Source organism: Bos mutus, chromosome 28 (assembly GCF_027580195.1).
Source record: "Bos mutus isolate GX-2022 chromosome 28, NWIPB_WYAK_1.1, whole genome shotgun sequence".
Lineage (NCBI taxonomy): Eukaryota > Metazoa > Chordata > Mammalia > Artiodactyla > Bovidae > Bos > Bos mutus.
Window position 1 is genome coordinate 8,609,140 of NC_091644.1, and position 19,455 is coordinate 8,628,594.

Below are 19,455 nucleotides of genomic sequence, written 5' to 3' on the forward strand. Positions count from 1 at the left end.
GCTAACTTGGTCTTCTGTCATTGTGCCAGTTTTCATTTTATACTAGACGTGTCTTGTATTTAGGTGGAAATGATGGTCACAGACCAGGCAGAGGGACTGAATTGATCGTGGAGGCCCGTTCCCACCGTTACTCCTCCTGACGCCATTGCTGCTGTGTAGTGTAACTGACCCATGGTTTCAAAACGTCACCAGTTTCACATTTGGTTCCCTAAACGTGAATTTTAGGAAGGGACACATCCACTCCCAGCTTCATCTTTGCGTGATGGCAATAGTCCTTCAGAAGTGGTAGGGAATATGCCTTGCTAGGGTTGTCTTAGATTGTTTCCATTTCTTAGCAATCATGTAGAACAGGAATCTTATTAATTCTCATACTGCTTTAGCATGCATACTTTAGTTCTCCTGTAGTACACTGGACACAGTGACTAATATAAAGTCTTGCTATGCTCTATTTAAAATTTCAGTCATTCTTCAAATACACTGAGATTATGTAGCCATTTAAGTTTTCCCCTTATTGAAAAAGTTGAATGAAATTACAATTATTTGTGTTCTAGCAAACATTTATTAAATGTTTAATAAATCTAGCAAACATTTATTAAATATGTGCCAGGCATTGTGCCAGGTGCTAAGACTGGGAAGATGGAAAAAGCCCAGTATTAATACCTGCTTTCAACTTGCTCACATATAGAGGAGTAAGAGGGAAAGATAGACATGTAATAGCGGGGCAGTGTGATAGTACCCTTATACCATGGCATTATGTAGTCAGAAGGGATTCCAAATAATAAGGTGTGAATAGATGTTATTGTAATTGATCAGTAATTGGAGTGTCTTACATTTGTAATAATTTGTCATGACGTGACCAAAGTGTGTCTTTTCATTGTAAAATCTATGCTATTCTGAGTGGTTCCGTTTCCAAACAAAAGATCTTCGCTTATGGTATATTGACTTTAAAGAAAAGCTCAGTTATACTAGATTTTTGATAAAGTTAAATTATAGTATTTATCCTCATTTATTTTTTCTCATAAGAAATACATTTTTGAAGTACATTTGCCTTGAACTTCCATTGAGAAAATGAACTTATTTTATCATTAGTATCATCTATAGCTTTATATTGTACTTAAATATTTTTAGTCATTGGGCAGGTATCAGGTGCATTTCAATAGCAATTATCATTTTCTTTGCAGTAGTGGTTCTGTGTATAGTTTGTATGCTGATGAAGATGAGGAAATAGAGCCTTCTCCTTCTGGGCAACAGATAATTGAAAATTCAATAACTATGAATAAGATGAAGCTGCTGAAGGCTAAGATGGAGAACATGAATCTCAGCAAAAAGGTGAAGCTGGGCCAGGTCTTTCTTCAGTGTATCCTTGCAGGGCTCGCAGCATTGAGGTCTGTTGGTAATTGTTGGGAAAAACATTTATATAAAATGTTATTCATCTCAAGTTTCTGACCTCATTTATTGAAATATTAACTGTAAAGAATTAATTTTTTTCAGCCAGCAGTGTACTTAATGTGATAATATTGCACTCAAAATAACTCATGGCTTTAAAAAATTTCATGATTCTAGAACTAAGAAGGATAATAAAAGAGAGTCTAACCTTAATTTTGCAAGTTACTTTTTAAAATGCTGTTAATATTTACTTATTAGGGATAGGTCTGTCTGGGGTTGGTAAGGAATGTTTAGCTATCCTAGATATTGTCAGTTTTCCAAAATAATTGAATGAATTCTCTCCAGTAGTGAATGAGAGTTACAGTTTTCATGGGTTCTTACCAGTATTTGATATGGTTCTTCTGTTTTATTTTTGTCATTCTCATTGGTGTGTAGTGGCATTACATTATAGTTTTAATTTTCATTTCTCTGATTAATGAAGTTGAGCACCTTTCATATATTTATTGGGTATTTGGATATCCTTTTTTGTAAAATGTGTATTCAGTTTTTTTGCCCATTTAAAAAATTGGATTGTGTTCATTTTGCTTACTGATTTTTTTGGAGATTTTTATATATTCTGTATATTAGTTCTTTGTCATATGTATAGCACTACTCTATAACTTTGCTTTTCACTCTGTTAGTAACTTTTTCTTTATTGAAATGTACTATGTACATAAAATAAAATTCACAAGTCTTTAATATTGCTTGATGAATTTTTACATTTATATACAGTCATGTAGGTACAACTCAAATTAAAATAGGACCTGTTTTTCTCTCCACGTTTTCTTACAGCCTTTCCCAGTCAGTGCCTCCCTTTCCCTGCTCCCAGAATAACTACTGTTCTTACATGTGTCGCCACAAATTAGTTTTTACTGTTCTTGAACTTGGTACAAATGATATCGTATGTAATATACTTCCTTTTTTTGGTCTGGTTTCTTTTGGTCAACATAATACTTTTGCAATTCATCCGTTTGTTGCATGTATCGGCTCATTCTCTTTTACTGCTGTGTACTAATCCATTGTATGACTATACAGGCATACCTCGGAGATATTGCAGATTCGGTTCCAGACCGCCACAATAAAGCGAATATCACAATAAAGTGAGTCACACGAATTTCTTGGTTTCCCAGTGCATATAAAATTTATATTTACACTATACTATAGTCTGTTAAGTGTACAATAGCATTATATCTAAAAACAATGTAAATACCTTAATTGAAAATACTTATTGCTGAAAAATGCTAGCCATCATCTGAGCCTTCAGTGAGTTGTAGTAGTAACATCAAAGATCACTGATCACAGATCACCATAAGAAATATAATAATAATAATGAAAAAGCCTGAAATACTACAAGAATTACCAAAATGAGACCCAGAGATGCAAAGTGAGCAAATGCTGTTGGAAAAATGGCATCAGTATAGACTTGCTCAATGCAGGGTTGCAGCAAACCTTCAACTTGTAAAAAAGCAATATCTACAAAGTGCAATAAAACGAGATATGCCTGTACTTCGTTTATTCTTTCTCCTTTTGACATTTTTGGCTTTCGTCAACAAAGCTGCTTTGAGCATTCTTTTATACACGTCTTTGGTGGACACATGCACTCTTTTCTTTGGGGCATGTAGCTAGGAATGGATTTATAGAGAACCTCTGGGCTCTTGATTCTGTTCTATTGGCCAGTATGTCTGTCTTTATGCCAGTACCAACTTTTCTGATTTACTGAGCTTTGCAGTAGGTTTTGAAATCAGGAAATGTGAGACCTGCAACTTTGTTCTTTGTCAAGATTATTTTGACTCTTTGGATTTCCTTGTGGTCACTTGCGAATTTTAGGATGGATTATTCTATTTTTGCAAAAAAAAAAAAAATCCATTGGGATTTTTTGATAGGAATTATATTTAATCTTTAGATCCATGTGACTCATGGCTCTGAACTCCTTAGTTTACAAGTATGTAGAATATTATATATCTTTTTTATTGATTTGTAGTTTAATATCACTGTAGTCAGAGAACATACTCTAAATGATTTCAGACCTTTGAAATAAGTTGAGGATTGATTCGTGACTAAGCATATTGGTAAATGCCATTTGGAAAGACTGTAGTCTGATACTCTGTGTGTGTGTGTGTGTGTGTGTGGTGGTCTGCATATATCAGTTAGATAAGTGTTTTTTGTGTTCGATCTTCTGGAGCCTTTCTGATTTTTGTGTGTGTCTGTTTTCCATCAGTTATTGAGAGAAATTTATTAGAAATCTCTCCTTTGGTTGTGAATTTGTGTGTCTTTTCTTTTAGTATGTTTATTTTTGCTTTATATATTTTGAAACTGTCAAACTAGGTCAGATGATATAGGACAGATTTGTATGATATCCAAGGAATTACGGTATCTTCCTTGTAGTTAGTATTATAAATACTGTTATTTATTATTATAAAAATGTTTGTCTTGTAATGCACTTGTGTTAAAAGCTATTTTGTCTAATATTAGTATAGCTAAGCTAGCTTTCTTTTGATTTATATTTCTATCGTATATCCTTTCCATTTTATTACTTTTACTCCTATGTTTCTACATTTAAGAATTTTGCTTATAATCAATGGATGATGGATTTTTTTTATTATCTTTTTATTCAAACTGACAAGCTTTTCATTCTGTAACATTTAATATAATTACCAATACATGTGAATTTTTATCATCTTACTGTTTGTTTTCTATTTAAACACCTGTTTTATGTTTCTTTTTCCTCTCTTTCTTCCTTTCTTTAATCTACTTTTTGTTTTTCAGTTTTTATCCTGTTACTTTGTTATTAGTAGTTTTTTCAAATGGTTGCTCTAGAGATTATTTGTACATTCTTGACTATAGTATAATAAAAATGATTTTTATCCCTTTTCTTTTAATGCTAGAATCTTAGAACACTAACTCCAGTTACACTTAGGAACATCTTTTGTGTCGTTTTTGTCATGCATTTTAATTTACATATATTTTGAACACCTCAAGTTGTTTTATATTGCCAATATTATTTATATTTATCCACATATTTACCTTTTCTGTTGCTCTTTATTCTTTCCTGCAATTACTTGCTTCCTTTAAAGATTATTTTCCTTCTGTCTGAATCTTCTAGTGCCCTTTTTTTTTTCATTTATGACTTTTGGCAATTAAATATCTCAGTCTTTGTCTGAACCCTTACTTTGCCTTTTTTTATTTTGAAAAATGTTCAGTCCTTCAGAAATGTTATACCTGTGAACATCCATGGACATTTTACCTAGATTCAACAGTTAACATTTTTTCCACATTTGCTTTCTCTGTTTTTTTTACCTGATTCATTTGGGAGTTAGTTCCCCCTAAATATTCAGTATATAACTCCTAAGAATAGAGTCTTCTCCTATATAACTGCAATACAGTTATCATACACATAATTTATCACTGATACACATTATATAATCTATATTCATATTTCTTCATTTCTCAATAATGTATTTGCTAGCATTTTGTTTTATTTTGATTTTTTGTTCTCTCTTCAGTTTGAGATCTAATCAAGAATCATGTGCTGTATTTAGTTGTAATGTTTTCTTGGTCTGCTTTTTTATGCAGAATTATTTCTTAGCCTTTTTTTAAACATTCATGTCAAATAGTTTTGAAGTGTTGGTTAGTTTTGTAGAATATCCTCAATTTGAATTTATCTTATTGTTTCATCATGATTAGATGCAAGTCAAACATTTTTGGCTGGATATTACATTATCTACTTATTCTTATATTTCTAGGTTGGGAGTTTTGGTATTTCATCAGGTATTCCATTCTTTGTCATGCTCATATCAGTCCATATCTTAAAGATAAGTGCTAAGGCTTCATATTTTTAATTTTCAGCTTTAACCATACATCATGAATTGCTGTGACACTTCTATTAAAATCAACTATATTGGGAACCCCTAGACCACTCCTAGATTTGATGGTTGGGTTTGCTTGAAGGGCTCACAGGACTAGCATATCGTTTTACTCATGGTTAAGATTTATTTTAGCAAAGGGGTACAAAGCAAAATCAGCAAAGGGAAAAGGTGCTTGGTGGGTGAAATATAGAGGAAATCAGGTACAAACTTTCCCAATGAAGTCTCATAAAATGTATATACTTACTTTGTCTGTGAGTTTGATCAGCACATGTGGAATGTTGTCTACTAGGGAAGCTCGTTAAAGACTTTGTGCCCAGGGATTTCATTCGGAGCTCTTAATGAAGGCACCCTCTGCCTAGCATGTACCAAAATTCCAGACTCCCAGAAGAAAAGTCAATGTTCAGCATAAACCATATTGCTTGCACAAACAAATTAGGCACAATGAGTGTCTCTTACAAGTTAAGGTAGCAGGAACCTTCTTGAAATACAAGTTTCTAGAAGCCAGCCAAGGGCCAGACTTGCAAGCAGGCGTTTTCAAGGATAGCAGTTTAGGTCATGTATTAACTCTCTTCTTCAGTAGCTACCTATCCAAACACTTGACTCATCTTACTAGGAAAAGTTGTTGGGGATCTGAAATAGGTCAGCTGTGTTATATCTAATATAATCAATTTTCTTCTCAACAAAACTGACAGTCAATAGTGATGAAAAAGAAAATTGGTTTTCTTTAACATTGTTGGAAATTATACTCAATGAGGAAAGATAGCAAAATTCTTCTCAATCATAAGCTTAAGATTTTAATCTTTTTAAATATTTTAGATTGAGGTAATCCAATTGCCAATATGTAAGTAACCTTTTCTTTGATAATTTTTGTTATTGCGTGGAGAAAATGATTGTGTAAAGAATTATGTATTCATTCCTTTCTTTTAGCCTAAGAAAGCTGTCAAGGTAAAACCTCGTCCGCCCGTAGCTCCTCGACCTTGTAGTAGTTCCACAGCAGCTGCTCGCCATAGGTTGTTAAGAGTTCTTCCCCACATCGGGCAGTCTTGTTTACCTTCTCCTGGGAGCACACATCTCCCTGACTTGGCCAGCAGTGCAGTTTCCAGTTTGGCAGCTCTGCCCGCTGCTGATAGACCCGTATCATCGATCACTAGTGATCTTCTTAAGGAAGGTGAGAACTGGGAGAGTTACGCACTGTCTCACTCCAGTAGTGGCTTCAGACTACCATCTCAGATGCCTCACATGGAGTTTGAAACTGACAAAGAGCTTGCTGATGCTGTGCTCCACCTTGGATCGTCCCTGCCTCGGAGGACAAAGCACTTTCCGGGAAGTCTGTCATCTAACAACGAGGATGACACTGTTTTATTTCCAACTTCAGAAGAGTGTGTCACTGAAGAGTCACTTCCACCTGAAGTGGGTTCATCTGCTTCCATTACAGAAGGGAATGCTGGTGAACAGAGCAGTGGCGTAGGAGGCATGCGCAAGGTGAACCCAGAACCCTGTCTCATTAATGGTGATAAAGGGTCGAAAGCTAAAGAGCAGCATCTGAAACACGCTGCAAAAGTGTGGAATGGTGAATCGGTAGAGGCTTCAGTTCTCAGCCGCCGTGAATTAAGTCCTCACAAGAATAGACTCTTATCACCTCTTCGCTGTTCTGCACCAACGTCACTCCATAATTCTCTGGCGAAACCACAGAGACAGTCCAAATGTTTTGAGTCTGGGAGCCTCCAGTCTTCTGCTTCACAAAACCTGCTTCGGTCATTGGATGTTCGAAATACATGTGATTCGTCTTTCTCTAGGACTACTCGCTTTCGAGCTGTTAAAGTTGATTCAACTGGGAAAAGATCTGATATTATTTCTAAAGTTGAGGCTCGGGATATCACAGAAATGGCTAACAGGGCATCCAAAGAGCCTGTTGGTTTTGTAAATAATATAGGTTTTCTTGCTTCGCTGGCCCGGAGCGCAAGCAGAGACAGCTTACAGAGTGCACGTGGGGCAGGCAGGCTGCGGGCCTCTGGAGTTGGGCTGTCTGCAAACCTCCAGCATTTTCAGGAAGAAAGCCTTAGGAGAAGTTCTCCTCAGTTAGAAACTACAGAATTTTTTTTAGTAAGTATTTGCCTTTCAATGTGTTCTGCTAGTTATCCTTGTAGTGACTCAGGGTACTTTGTTTTTTGTTTACATGTTAAATAAAGAGGTCCAAGGTTGAATTCTTTTCATAACTTCCTCTTAAAATGTCTGTCTAGTTTATAGAAAAATTTTTGACAGTTGAATTTTAAATAATGTTTTAGTTCTAAATTTAGAATTATAATTTGAAAGTAATTTAATATAAACTATTTTTATAGTACCTTAAGATTATTTTAATTTTAAACACTTTATCATATATTTTAAAATGCTAAATATTTTAATTAATGTTTTTCCCTAATAAGAAATTTTATTTGAGCCATCAAATTTCACTCTCTTCCATCCAAGTATTAACCAGGCCTGACCTTGCCTAGCTTCCAGGCGCAGACAGGGTCAGACACATTGAGAGTCATATGGCCGTAGACAGCTGTGGCTCTCTTGAAGGTAAAGAATAAGTACGGTATTGACGGATGTGACAGCCAGGTACCAGGTTAATTTACTTAAAAACAGATTAAATAATTTAAAGTGAAAGTTCATCAACATTTTCGTCATAAAATGTAATTATTTCATGTTAGGTGATCTCCTCTGTTTTCCATTAACTCACCTGTATAGATGTTTTGTGTTTTCATTGTAGTCTGCCCGTGGTTTTGGAATGAATGGAAATAATACAACATCAGGGAAAAGAGTAGGTAAGCTACAGATAATTTTGAAAACAATATAAGGTTAATAATCATAGCATTATGCGTACTATGAATGTGAATTTTCAGAGAGTACTGAGAAGAACATTCTCTGTGGTGTATACAGAGCAAACTTCCTTAGACTTTGTTCCACTGAAGAAACGATTGAGAGAACTGACCGTAGGGCATATTTGAAGACTGAAACAGAAATTGAGGTTGAGGTCTCTATTGTCTGGAAAAGGATATGGTCTATGTGAAAAGATAAGATGAATGAAAAATTAACATGTATTTCACAATTTATCTAGTCCTGGCCACTCTAGAGCCATGTGGGGTGCAGGATGAGTTTTGAGAAAATACCCTAGAAAGGTGTTTCTTAAACTCATGGTCCAATATCAAGGACAGTAAGAGCTCCACTTGATGAACTGGTTATTTCTGGATAAAAGAAAGGGCTGGTCTCTTTGACTAGCACTTTCCTTATTAGCGTTCCTTCTACCAGTGGTGTCTTAAAGGCATACTGGCCAAACACTTGTGAAGAAGCCATCACTTCACCTTTTGTGTCCTGGTGCCCAGGCTAGGGATGGAGACTAGCACATGTGCACCGCGTTTGTAGCCCCAGCTTCTAAAGGCTACCTTACGTATTATGGTTGTCATGTGCGTTTCCTGTCTTTAAAGAGATAACTAAGGTTTGTTTCCACTACTGTACAAAGCCCAAGGTTCTAAAGTTGTAATATATCTACTTTTTTTTATTGTAATAAAATTTACTATCCTAACCATTTTTAAGTGTACAATTGAATGGTGTTAAGTACATTCACATTTTTAGCCAACCAGTATCACCATGTATCTCCAGAACTCATTTCATCAAAATGGAAAAATCTGTGCCCATTAAACTTTAACTCCTCATTACTCTGTCTCCCCAGACCCTGGCAACCACCGTTCTGTTTTCTGTCTATAATTTTAACTACTCTCGGTACCTCACATAAGTGAAATCACTCAGTATTTGTCTTTTTGTGCCTGGCTTACTTTATGTAGCATAATGTTCCCAGGGTTCACCTATGTTGTAGCATGTGTCCAAATCCCCATACTTTTTAAGCGGAACAACATTCCGTTGTGTGTATACACAGTCTCTTGCTTTTCTGTGCGTCTATGGATGGACACTTGTGTCACTTCTACAGTTTAGCTACTGTGAACAATGCTGCTACAGACACTGTACAAGTATCTCTGTGAGACTCTGATTGCAGTTCTTTGAGTGCATATCCAGCAGTGGCATTACCGGAGCATGTGGCAGTTCTGGTCTCAGTTTTTTAGGAGTTGCTGCATCTGTTTCCATAGTAGCTGTGCTGTGCCACATTCCCAGCGGCAGTGTGCAGGTTTCCAGTTTCTCTACTTTCTCACCATACTTGTTATTTTATGTTTTGTCTGATAGTGGGCATCCTAGCAGATATGAGGCGGTATCTTACTGTGATTTAGATTGGCATTTCCCTGATGACTAGTTATGTTGAGTACCTCTTAATGTGCTATTTGGAGATCTTTGGAGAAATGTGTGTTCAAATTCCTTGCCCTGGAGGCAGGAAATAAAAAAAAACACCTTGCCCATTTTTGAATTTGTGTCTTGGTTTTCTTGTCGCCATATATTCTGGATATTAATTCCTTATGTATGATTTGCAAATTTTTCTCCCATCTATAGGTCACCTTTTTACTCTGTTGATGATGTCTTGATGCTCAACAGTTTTTAATTTTCATAAAGTTCAATTTGTCTCTTTTTTTTCTTTGTTGCCTGTGCCGAGTATTGTGTTCAACAAATTGTTACCAAATCCACCGTTAATGAAGCTTTTCCTTTACGTTTTCTTCTAGAAGTTGTGTAGTTTTAGGTCTTACATTAGGTCTTTAATACATTTGAATTAATTTTTATATATGGTGTAATGTAAGGGTCCAACTTCATTCTTTTCCATGTGGATATCCAGTTTTCGGGGCTTCCCTGATAGCTCAGTTGGTAAAGAATCTGCCTGCAGTGCAGGAGAGCCCAGTTCGATTCCTGGGTCAGGGAGATCTGCTGGAGAAGGGATAGACTTCCCACCCCAGTATTCTTGGGCTTCCCTTGTGGCTCAGCTGGTAAAGAATCCGCCTGCAATGTGGGAGACCTGGGTTTGATCCCTGGGTTGGGAAGATTCCCTGGAGAAGGGAAAGGCTACCCACTCCAGTATTCTGGCCTGGAGAATTCCATGGACTGCAGTCCGTGGGGTCACAAATTTTTCATCCAGGTTTTGAGGCTATATTCATTAAAAAAAAAAACCTGTCCTTTTCCCCATCAAATGGTCTTATTAGTACCTTGTCAAAAATCATTTCATTATATATGTGAGAGTTTATTTCAGAGTTCTCTGTTGTGTTCCATTGATCTGTATGTCTGTCTGTATGCCAGTGCCATGCTGTTTTTGATTAATGTGTATCTACTTTTAATATTATAATTATTTTCCTTTGAGCATGTGTGCTAAATAGCTTCAGTTGTGTCCAACTCTTTGCGACCCCGTGGACTGTTGCCTGCCTGCCTCCTCTGTCTATGGGATTCTCCAGGCAAAAATACTGGCATGGGTTGCCATACCCTTCTCTAGGGGATCTTCCCAACCCAGGGATCAAACCTGCATCTCTTACATATCCTGCATTGGCAGAAGGTTCTTTACCACTAGCGCCACCTGGAAAGCCATAAATAGATGGCAGTTTTCTTTTGACATCTATTTAAATCTGTCTTGTACTAATCCACAGCTCAGCCTCTTGGAAGTTTGAATTGTACTTGTTCTATCTCCCTAAACTCTAATTCAAGCTACAGTGCTTTCTTCTGAAACTGCTGTTGCTGAAAAGATCTTCATAATTTTCAATCCAGTGGATGATTCTGTACACTTAACTTGATTGTTATGGCCCTTCTTCTTAGAAGAGTTTTTCTCTTTCCTTTCTTTTTTTATTCTGGGCTGTTACATTTTTGTAGCTTTTTGTTTTTGTTTCTGTTTTTTTTTTTTTAAAACTTCAGGTTTCTTTTGAACTTGTTTTACCAGCCCCTCTGCTTGTCCCCAGATATATACTCTTGATTGATTTCATTTAGGTCAAGTCATCAACTGCTACCTGCAGTTTATGATTCCCCAAACTAGAGCTGTGTAACTTTTTGCCATTTCCTTCCTGCCATACAGTAATAACAGTATCATTCTCAATTACTTAGAAGAGTTTGTGAAAATTCTGGCGTAAGTTTTGTTTAATTGACTTAAGTTTTCCATTGGTTCTCTTTGCTTTTCACTGTAAGGTCTTCCTTGGAAATCATACCCATCCTCATCATTTTAGTTATCATTTTTAGGCAGATGACTACCAAACTTGTATCACAAACACTGCCTTATTACTTCATTGCCTGACTTTTCTTTTGGGTGAATTTTTATAGATAATTGTGTTAGACCAAATATTAAAGTAGGAAGTACCAAACAAGTGCCTTAATCCAAATATCTTTATTCTCATTCTGAAAAGCAACTTTTCACATCAGCATTATTTTATTGACTTTTTCTGTTTTCATATATGTTCATTACATATTTGAGAGAAGGCTTCAGAGAAGAGTTAATGATTAGTGATATCTTCTTACTGGATAAGTAGAATGTTACTAAGTTGACAAAGTTCCTGAGCGTTTTAGAAGAGGAGGTGGCACTTGTAAATGGATCTGGTGTGTCATTCAGGGTGGGGATGATGTGGCACGTGATAGAAAATGGCCCTGGAAAGTTATAAAGGCATATTGGACACACAAGTCCTTGAATGTCAGCCCATGGAGTTTGAATTTTTCCTCTTTGTAGGAGGGAACTTACCTATTTGGGCTGGTTCCCAGCATAGAGTATGTGACTAATACTTGTTTTTTTTTCTGTAGTGGGGAGAAGGATAAATGGAAACCATTGTCATAGGAGAAGACTGCAGTTCTGTTTCTGTGCCACCTCATGCTGGTCACTACTGTGTGCTCTGTTTCTGCACATTCACAGGAGTTTGTGAATGAAAAAGGGTTGGGAAACTTAAGTACCCCAAGGAAAGAAAGACATGAAAATAATGATTACGCTGAACTAAATTTTTGTCAACAGATTTTTTTTTTTTAACTTTTGTTTAAGGAACAATATCCTAAGCCTGAATTCCAGAGATAATTGCAATTAGATGGACGTCAGAGGGTATCTGGCAGTATGCGCCTTTCCTCTGCATCCTGTGCAAATGCCTGTCTTATTTTCATTATTTAAGAAGAGGAAAGCATCCCATCACCTTGGTGAAATGTTCTTGATAACTCTTAAGTGCCCTTGAAGAAGAAAGTGCTTATTAGCTTGAGTTGCTACCTGACCACCATTAGGAGTCATAGTTAGTTTCCAGTTTGGGGCAGTTTTTTCCCCCCAGTTTTGGGCAAGATCTGGGAGTGTATTTTAGACTAGTCATAAAGCATTCATTCTATTCTGCTTGTATATACAGAACCCAATCCGGATTGTGGCAAAAGGCATGCTGCCAATTAAATGTAATTCAACGTTTTGAACCCTTGAAGGATTACTTTCAGCTGCTACATAGCATTAAGCCAGGCCTCCCAAAGCTGTTTTGGTAGAGAGTGGGCGCCATTTGCACCGACACGCCTTCCCTTTGTGTTTGCTTTGTTTGCCTTTTCCTCCTTGGCCTTTGGGGCCACCAAGCACTGGGCACTTGTACTTTTATGTAACAGCTGTGGATGACGACATTGAGCCTCTCTGCTTGTCAGTGGGGTTTCTTGGAGTTTTGCTCAGTTTTAAAAGCATTTCACTTAGTATTAAACTGATTTAATCCTTTCTCATATAATAGCAGATGTGCTCTTATATTTAAGATAAAAAGTCAACCTGTTGCTATAGCCCAGAGTTTAGTAAATATATTTTGGAACGGTTGTAGTACTGTGAAATTGAACAGTGCACCCTACAAGTCACTATTGATAATACCGTATTTTATATAATTATAATATTTTAAAAATTCAGAATGCTTTTTATTGTGAGAACTGAGTTGACCTTTGAACACTTAGAAACTTAGGGAGAAAAATACATGTCCTGTTATCTTAAAAATGAACAAATTGAAGCTTTAAAGTTAAATAATTTGCTGATGGCTCGATGCATTTAGTTTCTGTGGTATAATTAGCACCAAGAGCTCAGTTTCATGACATTCTCGTGCTCCTGCTTGGCGTGAAAGAACAGGGTGATTTTAATACATATGTTGTTCCTCAGAAGCTTCATAAATACGATTTTGAGCCAGACATTTTTCTTGATTCTCTATCAGAGTGTAGTGTACTTTAAATATACGTATTGCCTTCAGAAATAATCAGAAAGGTATTGATATGTATAAAAATGTCTTAGTCAGTAGAAATTACCATGTCTTAAGAGAAATAACAGTTGTAGTTCATCTTTATTACAGACTCTGTAAATAATTTTAGATATAAAAAAGCACAAATTGATATTTATGGCTGAGAGGTTTGCTGTGACAGGATGTGTTTAATGTTTTGTTTCTTAGTATTTCACATTTAGAATTTTATTTCTGTGTTAATCAAGGTGTCCTTTCTCTGAACAGGAGAATGTAGTCATCACCTCCCGCCTGTGAAAGCCCCTATTCAAACAAAGAAGAAAACAACAAAGCATTGTTTTCTCTGTGGAAAGAAAACTGGACTGGCTACTAGCTACGAATGCAGGCAGGTTGGCTAGCTGAAAAGTTGAGATGCTTGCTTTGTGGTGACCCAGCTTAGGGATACAATAGAAAATATTCTTTAAATTGCCGCTTCATAATATCATTTAGATGATGTTCAAATAGCACTCCTCAGCTGAACTCCTTATTGGCTGAATAAATAGCAGATAGATAGCTTACGCATTTCCAAACTCCTGAGATCCTCTCCTGCCCTTTAAAGTAGGATATATAAACCAATTGAAGAGTGTGTTCTCTTTGTCTTATGATAGATAGTCTTGGTTTTTCTTTGAATGTAGCTTGGGAGAAAGCCTCTTCCAAGATTCTATTTTAAATTGAATAAAAAGGACTAAATTTAATGTTAATGTACTGTTAATTATATGGTACACTTTTGTTTCAAAAGAGATGAATCATATGTTTACAAAAATAATGAGTTTTTCTACCAATAACTATTTAGTAGTATTGATTAATATGCTCCAAGGATGGTGTCTGCCCTTAGGTTGAGGCCAGGCATTAAGTAAAGCTGCTGCTTTTTAGAGTGTATTCTGTTCAAATAGAAACAGCTTACCTTATTGCTGAAATACTTTAAAATCCTTCCATGGCATAGTTAGGTTTTACATAATTTGATTTTCTTATAAGACTGAATTTCTCAGAAATCCACGGTTTGCCCAGGCTTGCCAGATATGAAAGAAGGCAGTGCACGTATCTATTGGCTCTCGCAGCTTTACTGCTTCATAAAGGTCTACATCCTCTTTCACTTCAGAGGAGATTCTTTATTATACACTTGGACATTCAGGGACAATTAACTTGTTCTTTTTTTTGGGGGTGCCTGTGCTTGTTTATGAGTATAAGGGAAATGTCAATTCTGAAATTGCTAAAGAGAACTGAAAGGCTCCTGTTGGACTACCTGAAGTCAAGCTTTGATCTCCCAGAGAGGAGGCTCTTACAGAAATGTGGCTATTCACATAAACTTTTTTTGTGCTTTAGATGTGGAAACAACTTCTGTGCATCTCATCGCTATGCAGAAACTCACAGCTGTACCTATGATTACAAGAGTGCAGGGAGGAGATACTTACAGGAGGCAAATCCTGTGGTTAATGCACCAAAGCTTCCAAAAATCTAACTCTTGCTCTGCGCCTAACTGTTCTGCACAAGGAGTCGTATTACAGTGACAGAAGAAATATTGTTTAGACTGCATTATTTTTGTTCGACTCCAAAAGACTTGCCAAATAACAAAAGCTTATTATGTATACTGTTGTAGAATGAGAAAGCTACTGTATTTGACACCTTTATTCTTTGGTGAATCAAAAAGTTTAAAAAGTAGTTTTAAAAACTTCATAATGATGTAGCTCTGTTATTACATGTCTTGTGTTAAGTATTTGATATTGCAATTTTACTAAACAAGTCTTCAAAAGATGCACTTTAGGAAGCTGACACTGACTGCGTAGCCAGCTTCCATGTTGTACAGAAATGAGCTGTCATATAATGGCTCTACTCAAATCTACAGTTTTTTTGTGGGGGTGGTGTGGGTGGGGATTTAAAAAAAACCCATACGTGAAAGTTCATTGAATTTACTGGCAAGTTCCTTTTTATGTCAAGCTTTTTATAAAAAAGAACATTTGGTTTTCCAGTGTGGTTTTAACACATGTATTTCTTCTGTATTCAGATTGGCATTTGGTATGTATCCATTCTACAATATAAAACACATCATGTTAATCATAGTATATCTCTCTTAAAATACTGCTTTTTGAATGGTAGTCCCACTTGTTGCCATTAAATAGAGAACCCAACTTTTCACCTTTTGAAAAGTGAGTATATTGAAAACAAAATCTCAGAGCTTGGTTTGTTTTTCTTATGTTGAGTGCTATTACCAGGAAAAATTCAAATAAATATTCAATTTCATTATGATTTTGATTTGATTATTTACAATAATTTTCTCTTATAAATACTTAAAAAATAAAACCATTTCAATAAATCAGTAATTTATTCTGCTTGGAAAAAATGACTATCAGTATAAAAGAATTCTTTTACAGTATAAGGATCCTGCTCCCCAGATGTAGCTAATACAGCATTCAAGCTTTGAGGAGGCCGCTTGCCTTATGGAAGCTTAGTTGAATCTGATGCTGAACCCTGGCAAATAGCTAACAGGCAACCCACGTGGACTCTGCAACTCTGGTCCAGCCCGGGTGGGACATGTGTGGGTGCCAGAGGCTAATACAGAAGTGAGCAAAATGCGGAGTCCTGTTATCTTTCCTCTATTTCTTGTGCTCTGCTGCTGCTGCTAAGTCACGTCAGTCGTGTCTGACTCTGTGCAACCCCAGAGACAGCAGCCCACCAGGCTCCCCCGTCCCTGGGATTCTCCAGGCAAGAACACTGGAGTGGGTTGCCATTTCCTTCTCCAATGCATGAAAGTGAAAAGTGAAAGTGAAGTCGCTCAGTCGTGTCCGACTCTTAGCGACCCCATGGACTACAGCCTACCAGGCTCCTCCGTCCATGGGATTTTCCAGGCAAGAGTACTGGAGTGGGGTGCCATCGCCTTCTCCATTCTTGTGCTCAGTTGTGTCCAATTCTTTGCAGCCACATGGACTGTAGTCCACCAGGCTCCTCTGTATATGAGACTTTTTCCAGGCAAAAATACTAGACTGGGTTGCCATTTCCTACTCCAGGGGATCTTCCTGACCCAGGGATTGAAGCAGCATCTCTTATGTCTCCTGCACTGGCAGGAAGATTTTTTACCACTGTGCCAGCTGGGAAGCCCTCTACTTCCCTCTGCTAGTAAGGGTTAATAGCATGCTTTTTAAGGGGGGCTATCTGTATAGGCTAGTGAAAAATATTTCTGTGTCGCGTAGTTCACTTTTTTTCCCTTTATCAAGACCACCTGTGCTTTAGATATTTAAAATCTTAAGAACTCTGTTATGTGGATAGGCTGCTGAAAAATGGAGCAAAACGTTTTATTCTATAGATAAAAATGAATGCTTAGGACACATTTGATATATGCTTAGTGCACTATGCTTTTTAAACCAAGACCATGCATTGTGGAAATCACTCTTGCTTTAAGTTTACCAAAGATTTTGGTCAAAGTTGAGTCTTTTTACTAATTTCTAAGTCACTGAGAAATAAACCAGTTTAATTCAAGATATTATATCATTATTGGGAAGCATTTCTTAATGTCTTAAATTCTTATGAGGAAGTGATCATAATTTTTAGAGACCTTAGATCTGTCCTTGCATTGCTAGTAAATAGAAGGCCTTACATATAGGCGCTGTTGTATTGGACAGTTTAACCATGATAAAAATAAATGCATTTATACTGTTAACTAATAAAATCTAGCTTCTGGATTTTTAAAAACAGTAAGCATTTGGTTTTAGCGGCACTAAAAATGTCTGAAAATTTTTAACTTTTAACTTGCAAATATTTCACATAGTTAAGTTTAGTGAATTTTAGTCATTCTAATATGGGAATTTTACATACTAGGATGTTTTAAAATTTTGTAAGTGTTGTGACTTATGGAGGTATTTAATTATGAAAAAGACAGGAGTTAATTTTTTGATACATATTTAATAATATGGTTTTATACCATTATGACAGATAATTCAGTCTTATATTTAGCAGTGTTTTCCAAATTATGACCCCTGTACCACTCCTGGAACATGAGATGATTTTAAGTAGTACACAGGTGAACATTTTAAGAATAATTATATATTTTTAATGTGTATCAGAAGAAAAATGTAACTCTAAGTAACAAGTAGAAAATAAATTGATATAGGTTAAGAAAGTTGATTGAAAACTGACAAGGTTACATACAGCAAAAATTGTAAAAACAGATGTGAGTGGCTGGAATTTAGGAAAAAAGGTATGTTTTCACTTTTCTTTGAAAATTATGTTAACCTTTCAAAGTGATGAAAGTAAATTACATAGTTTTAGGGAAACTATAAAAGGATGAAAAATGAAAGTAAAGATTTCACCAAATACCTCCCCAATCTCGTAATGATTTCTAATTTTATTTTTTTGGTAGTTACCATCATAACACTAGCCAAGGTAAATAGACATTATTTTTTGATACCACATTATTACAGGCAAGGAATTTAGCATGATAATACATTTTAGACTTTCACTTCCCAGTTTTTCAGTGCCTTAGTCTAGTGCTTGTACTGCCATAACAGAACACCACAGGCTGTGTGGCTTAAACCACAGAAATGAGCTTTCTCACAGTTCTGGAGGCTAGAAGTCCAGGTCAAGGTCCAGCACCGGGGGCCTCTGGTGAGCCCTCTCTCGCTGCCTTTCGGAGAGCTGCTTTCTGACATGGCCTTTCCTTAGTGTGTACACATGGAACTCTGACGTCTCTTCTCATGAAGACATACATTAATAGCATGACTTCCCTGGTGGGCCAGTGGTTAAGAATCTGCCTTACAGTGCAGGGGACACTGATCCCTCTTCAGGGAACTGAGATCCCACATCTCCGGAGCAGCTAAGCCTGTGAGCCACAATTAAGAGAGTCAGTCTGTGTACCACAACTAAGACCCATCGAATGCAAATCAGTAAATAAAAAAAAGACAATACCATGGGGTCAGAGTTTCACTCTTATGACCTCATTAATCTTAATTACTTCCTTACTCATCCTAAACCTAATACATCCTCATTGGGTTTAGGGCTTCAACATAGGAATTTGGAGGAGACACGTATTTAGCCCACAGTAGTCAGCCGAGTTTGGAGAAGGCAATGGCACCCCACTCCAGTACTCTTGCCTGGAAAATCCCATGGATGGAGGAGCCTGGTAGGCTGCAGTCCAAGGGGTCGCTGAGAGTTGGACACGACTAAGTGACTTCCTACTTTCACTTTCCACTTTCATGCATTGGAGAAGGAAATGGCAACCCACTCCACTGTTCTTGCCTGGAGAATCCCAGGGACGGGGGAACCTGGTAGGCTGCCGTCTCTGGGGTCGCACAGAGTCGGACACAACTGAAGCGATTTAGCAGCAGCAGCAGTCAGCTGAGTTACATTGAAAAAAGTGAAAATGTTAGTCCCTCAGTCTTGTCTGACTCTCTGCAACCCCATGGACTATAGCCTGCCAGTTTCTTCTGTCCATGGAATTGTCCAGGCAAGAATACTGGAGTGGGTAGCCATTTCCTCCTCCGGGGATCTTCCTGACCCAGGGATAGAACCCATATCTTCTATATTGCAGGTAGATTCTTTACCATCTGAGCCACCAGGAAAGTATTTCAAATTCACTGACTCCTCTGCAATTACCCTAGTCCATGTTACCATAGCTTTCACCTGAGCTATTGCAATAGTTTCCTGACCAAGCTCCTTGAATTTAGTTCTATGCCCTTCATGACCCATTTTATATTCTTAAACGTACTGTTCTTACAGAACCAAAAAAATTAAGCACATCAACGTCAAAATGTATCAGTGACTTGTGTTCTTTTACAAAGACTCAAATCCCAACCCTTCTTACTAGTAAGGCCTCTGTATTCCGGTTTCCATCTGCTTCTCCAGCCTCATGCTGTACTGTCTTATCCACGTTTCCTGGGATTTGCCCACACTAACTTTTAGTTTTCCTAGCTTGTTTGCCCATTAACACCTACTCTATTTTGTCAGATGCCAGCTCCATCATTACTTTCTGAAGGAAGGCTTCCCTGATCTTTAAGTCAGTACCCTTTCTCTCTTACATTAGTACTTTTGCTTCA

The 19,455-nt window shown here is 36.9% G+C and overlaps 2 protein-coding genes across 8 annotated transcripts in view; both read left to right on the plus strand.

Moving 5' to 3' along the window:
- The window catches only part of ZFAND4 (zinc finger AN1-type containing 4), a 52,562-nt gene extending 36,432 nt beyond the window's left edge, over positions 1 to 16,130 (plus strand). For 3 of the 7 annotated variants that reach the window (XM_070364824.1, XM_070364823.1, XM_070364822.1), the window contains exons 6-10: positions 1,182 to 1,329; positions 6,219 to 7,394; positions 8,044 to 8,098; positions 13,661 to 13,778; positions 14,756 to 16,128. In XM_070364824.1, the coding sequence (XP_070220925.1) occupies positions 1,182 to 1,329; positions 6,219 to 7,394; positions 8,044 to 8,098; positions 13,661 to 13,778; positions 14,756 to 14,891 (1,633 nt within the window). In that variant the 3' untranslated portion in view covers positions 14,892 to 16,128. Of the gene's footprint in view, positions 1 to 1,181; positions 1,330 to 6,218; positions 7,395 to 8,043; positions 8,099 to 13,660; positions 13,779 to 14,755 lie in introns of all 7 variants that reach the window. The other 4 variants (XM_070364827.1, XM_070364828.1, XM_070364826.1 and 1 more) reach the window with 3 other exon arrangements.
- The window catches only part of MARCHF8 (membrane associated ring-CH-type finger 8), a 145,945-nt gene that overhangs the window by 5,485 nt on the left and 121,005 nt on the right, over positions 1 to 19,455 (plus strand). The window lies entirely within an intron of this gene.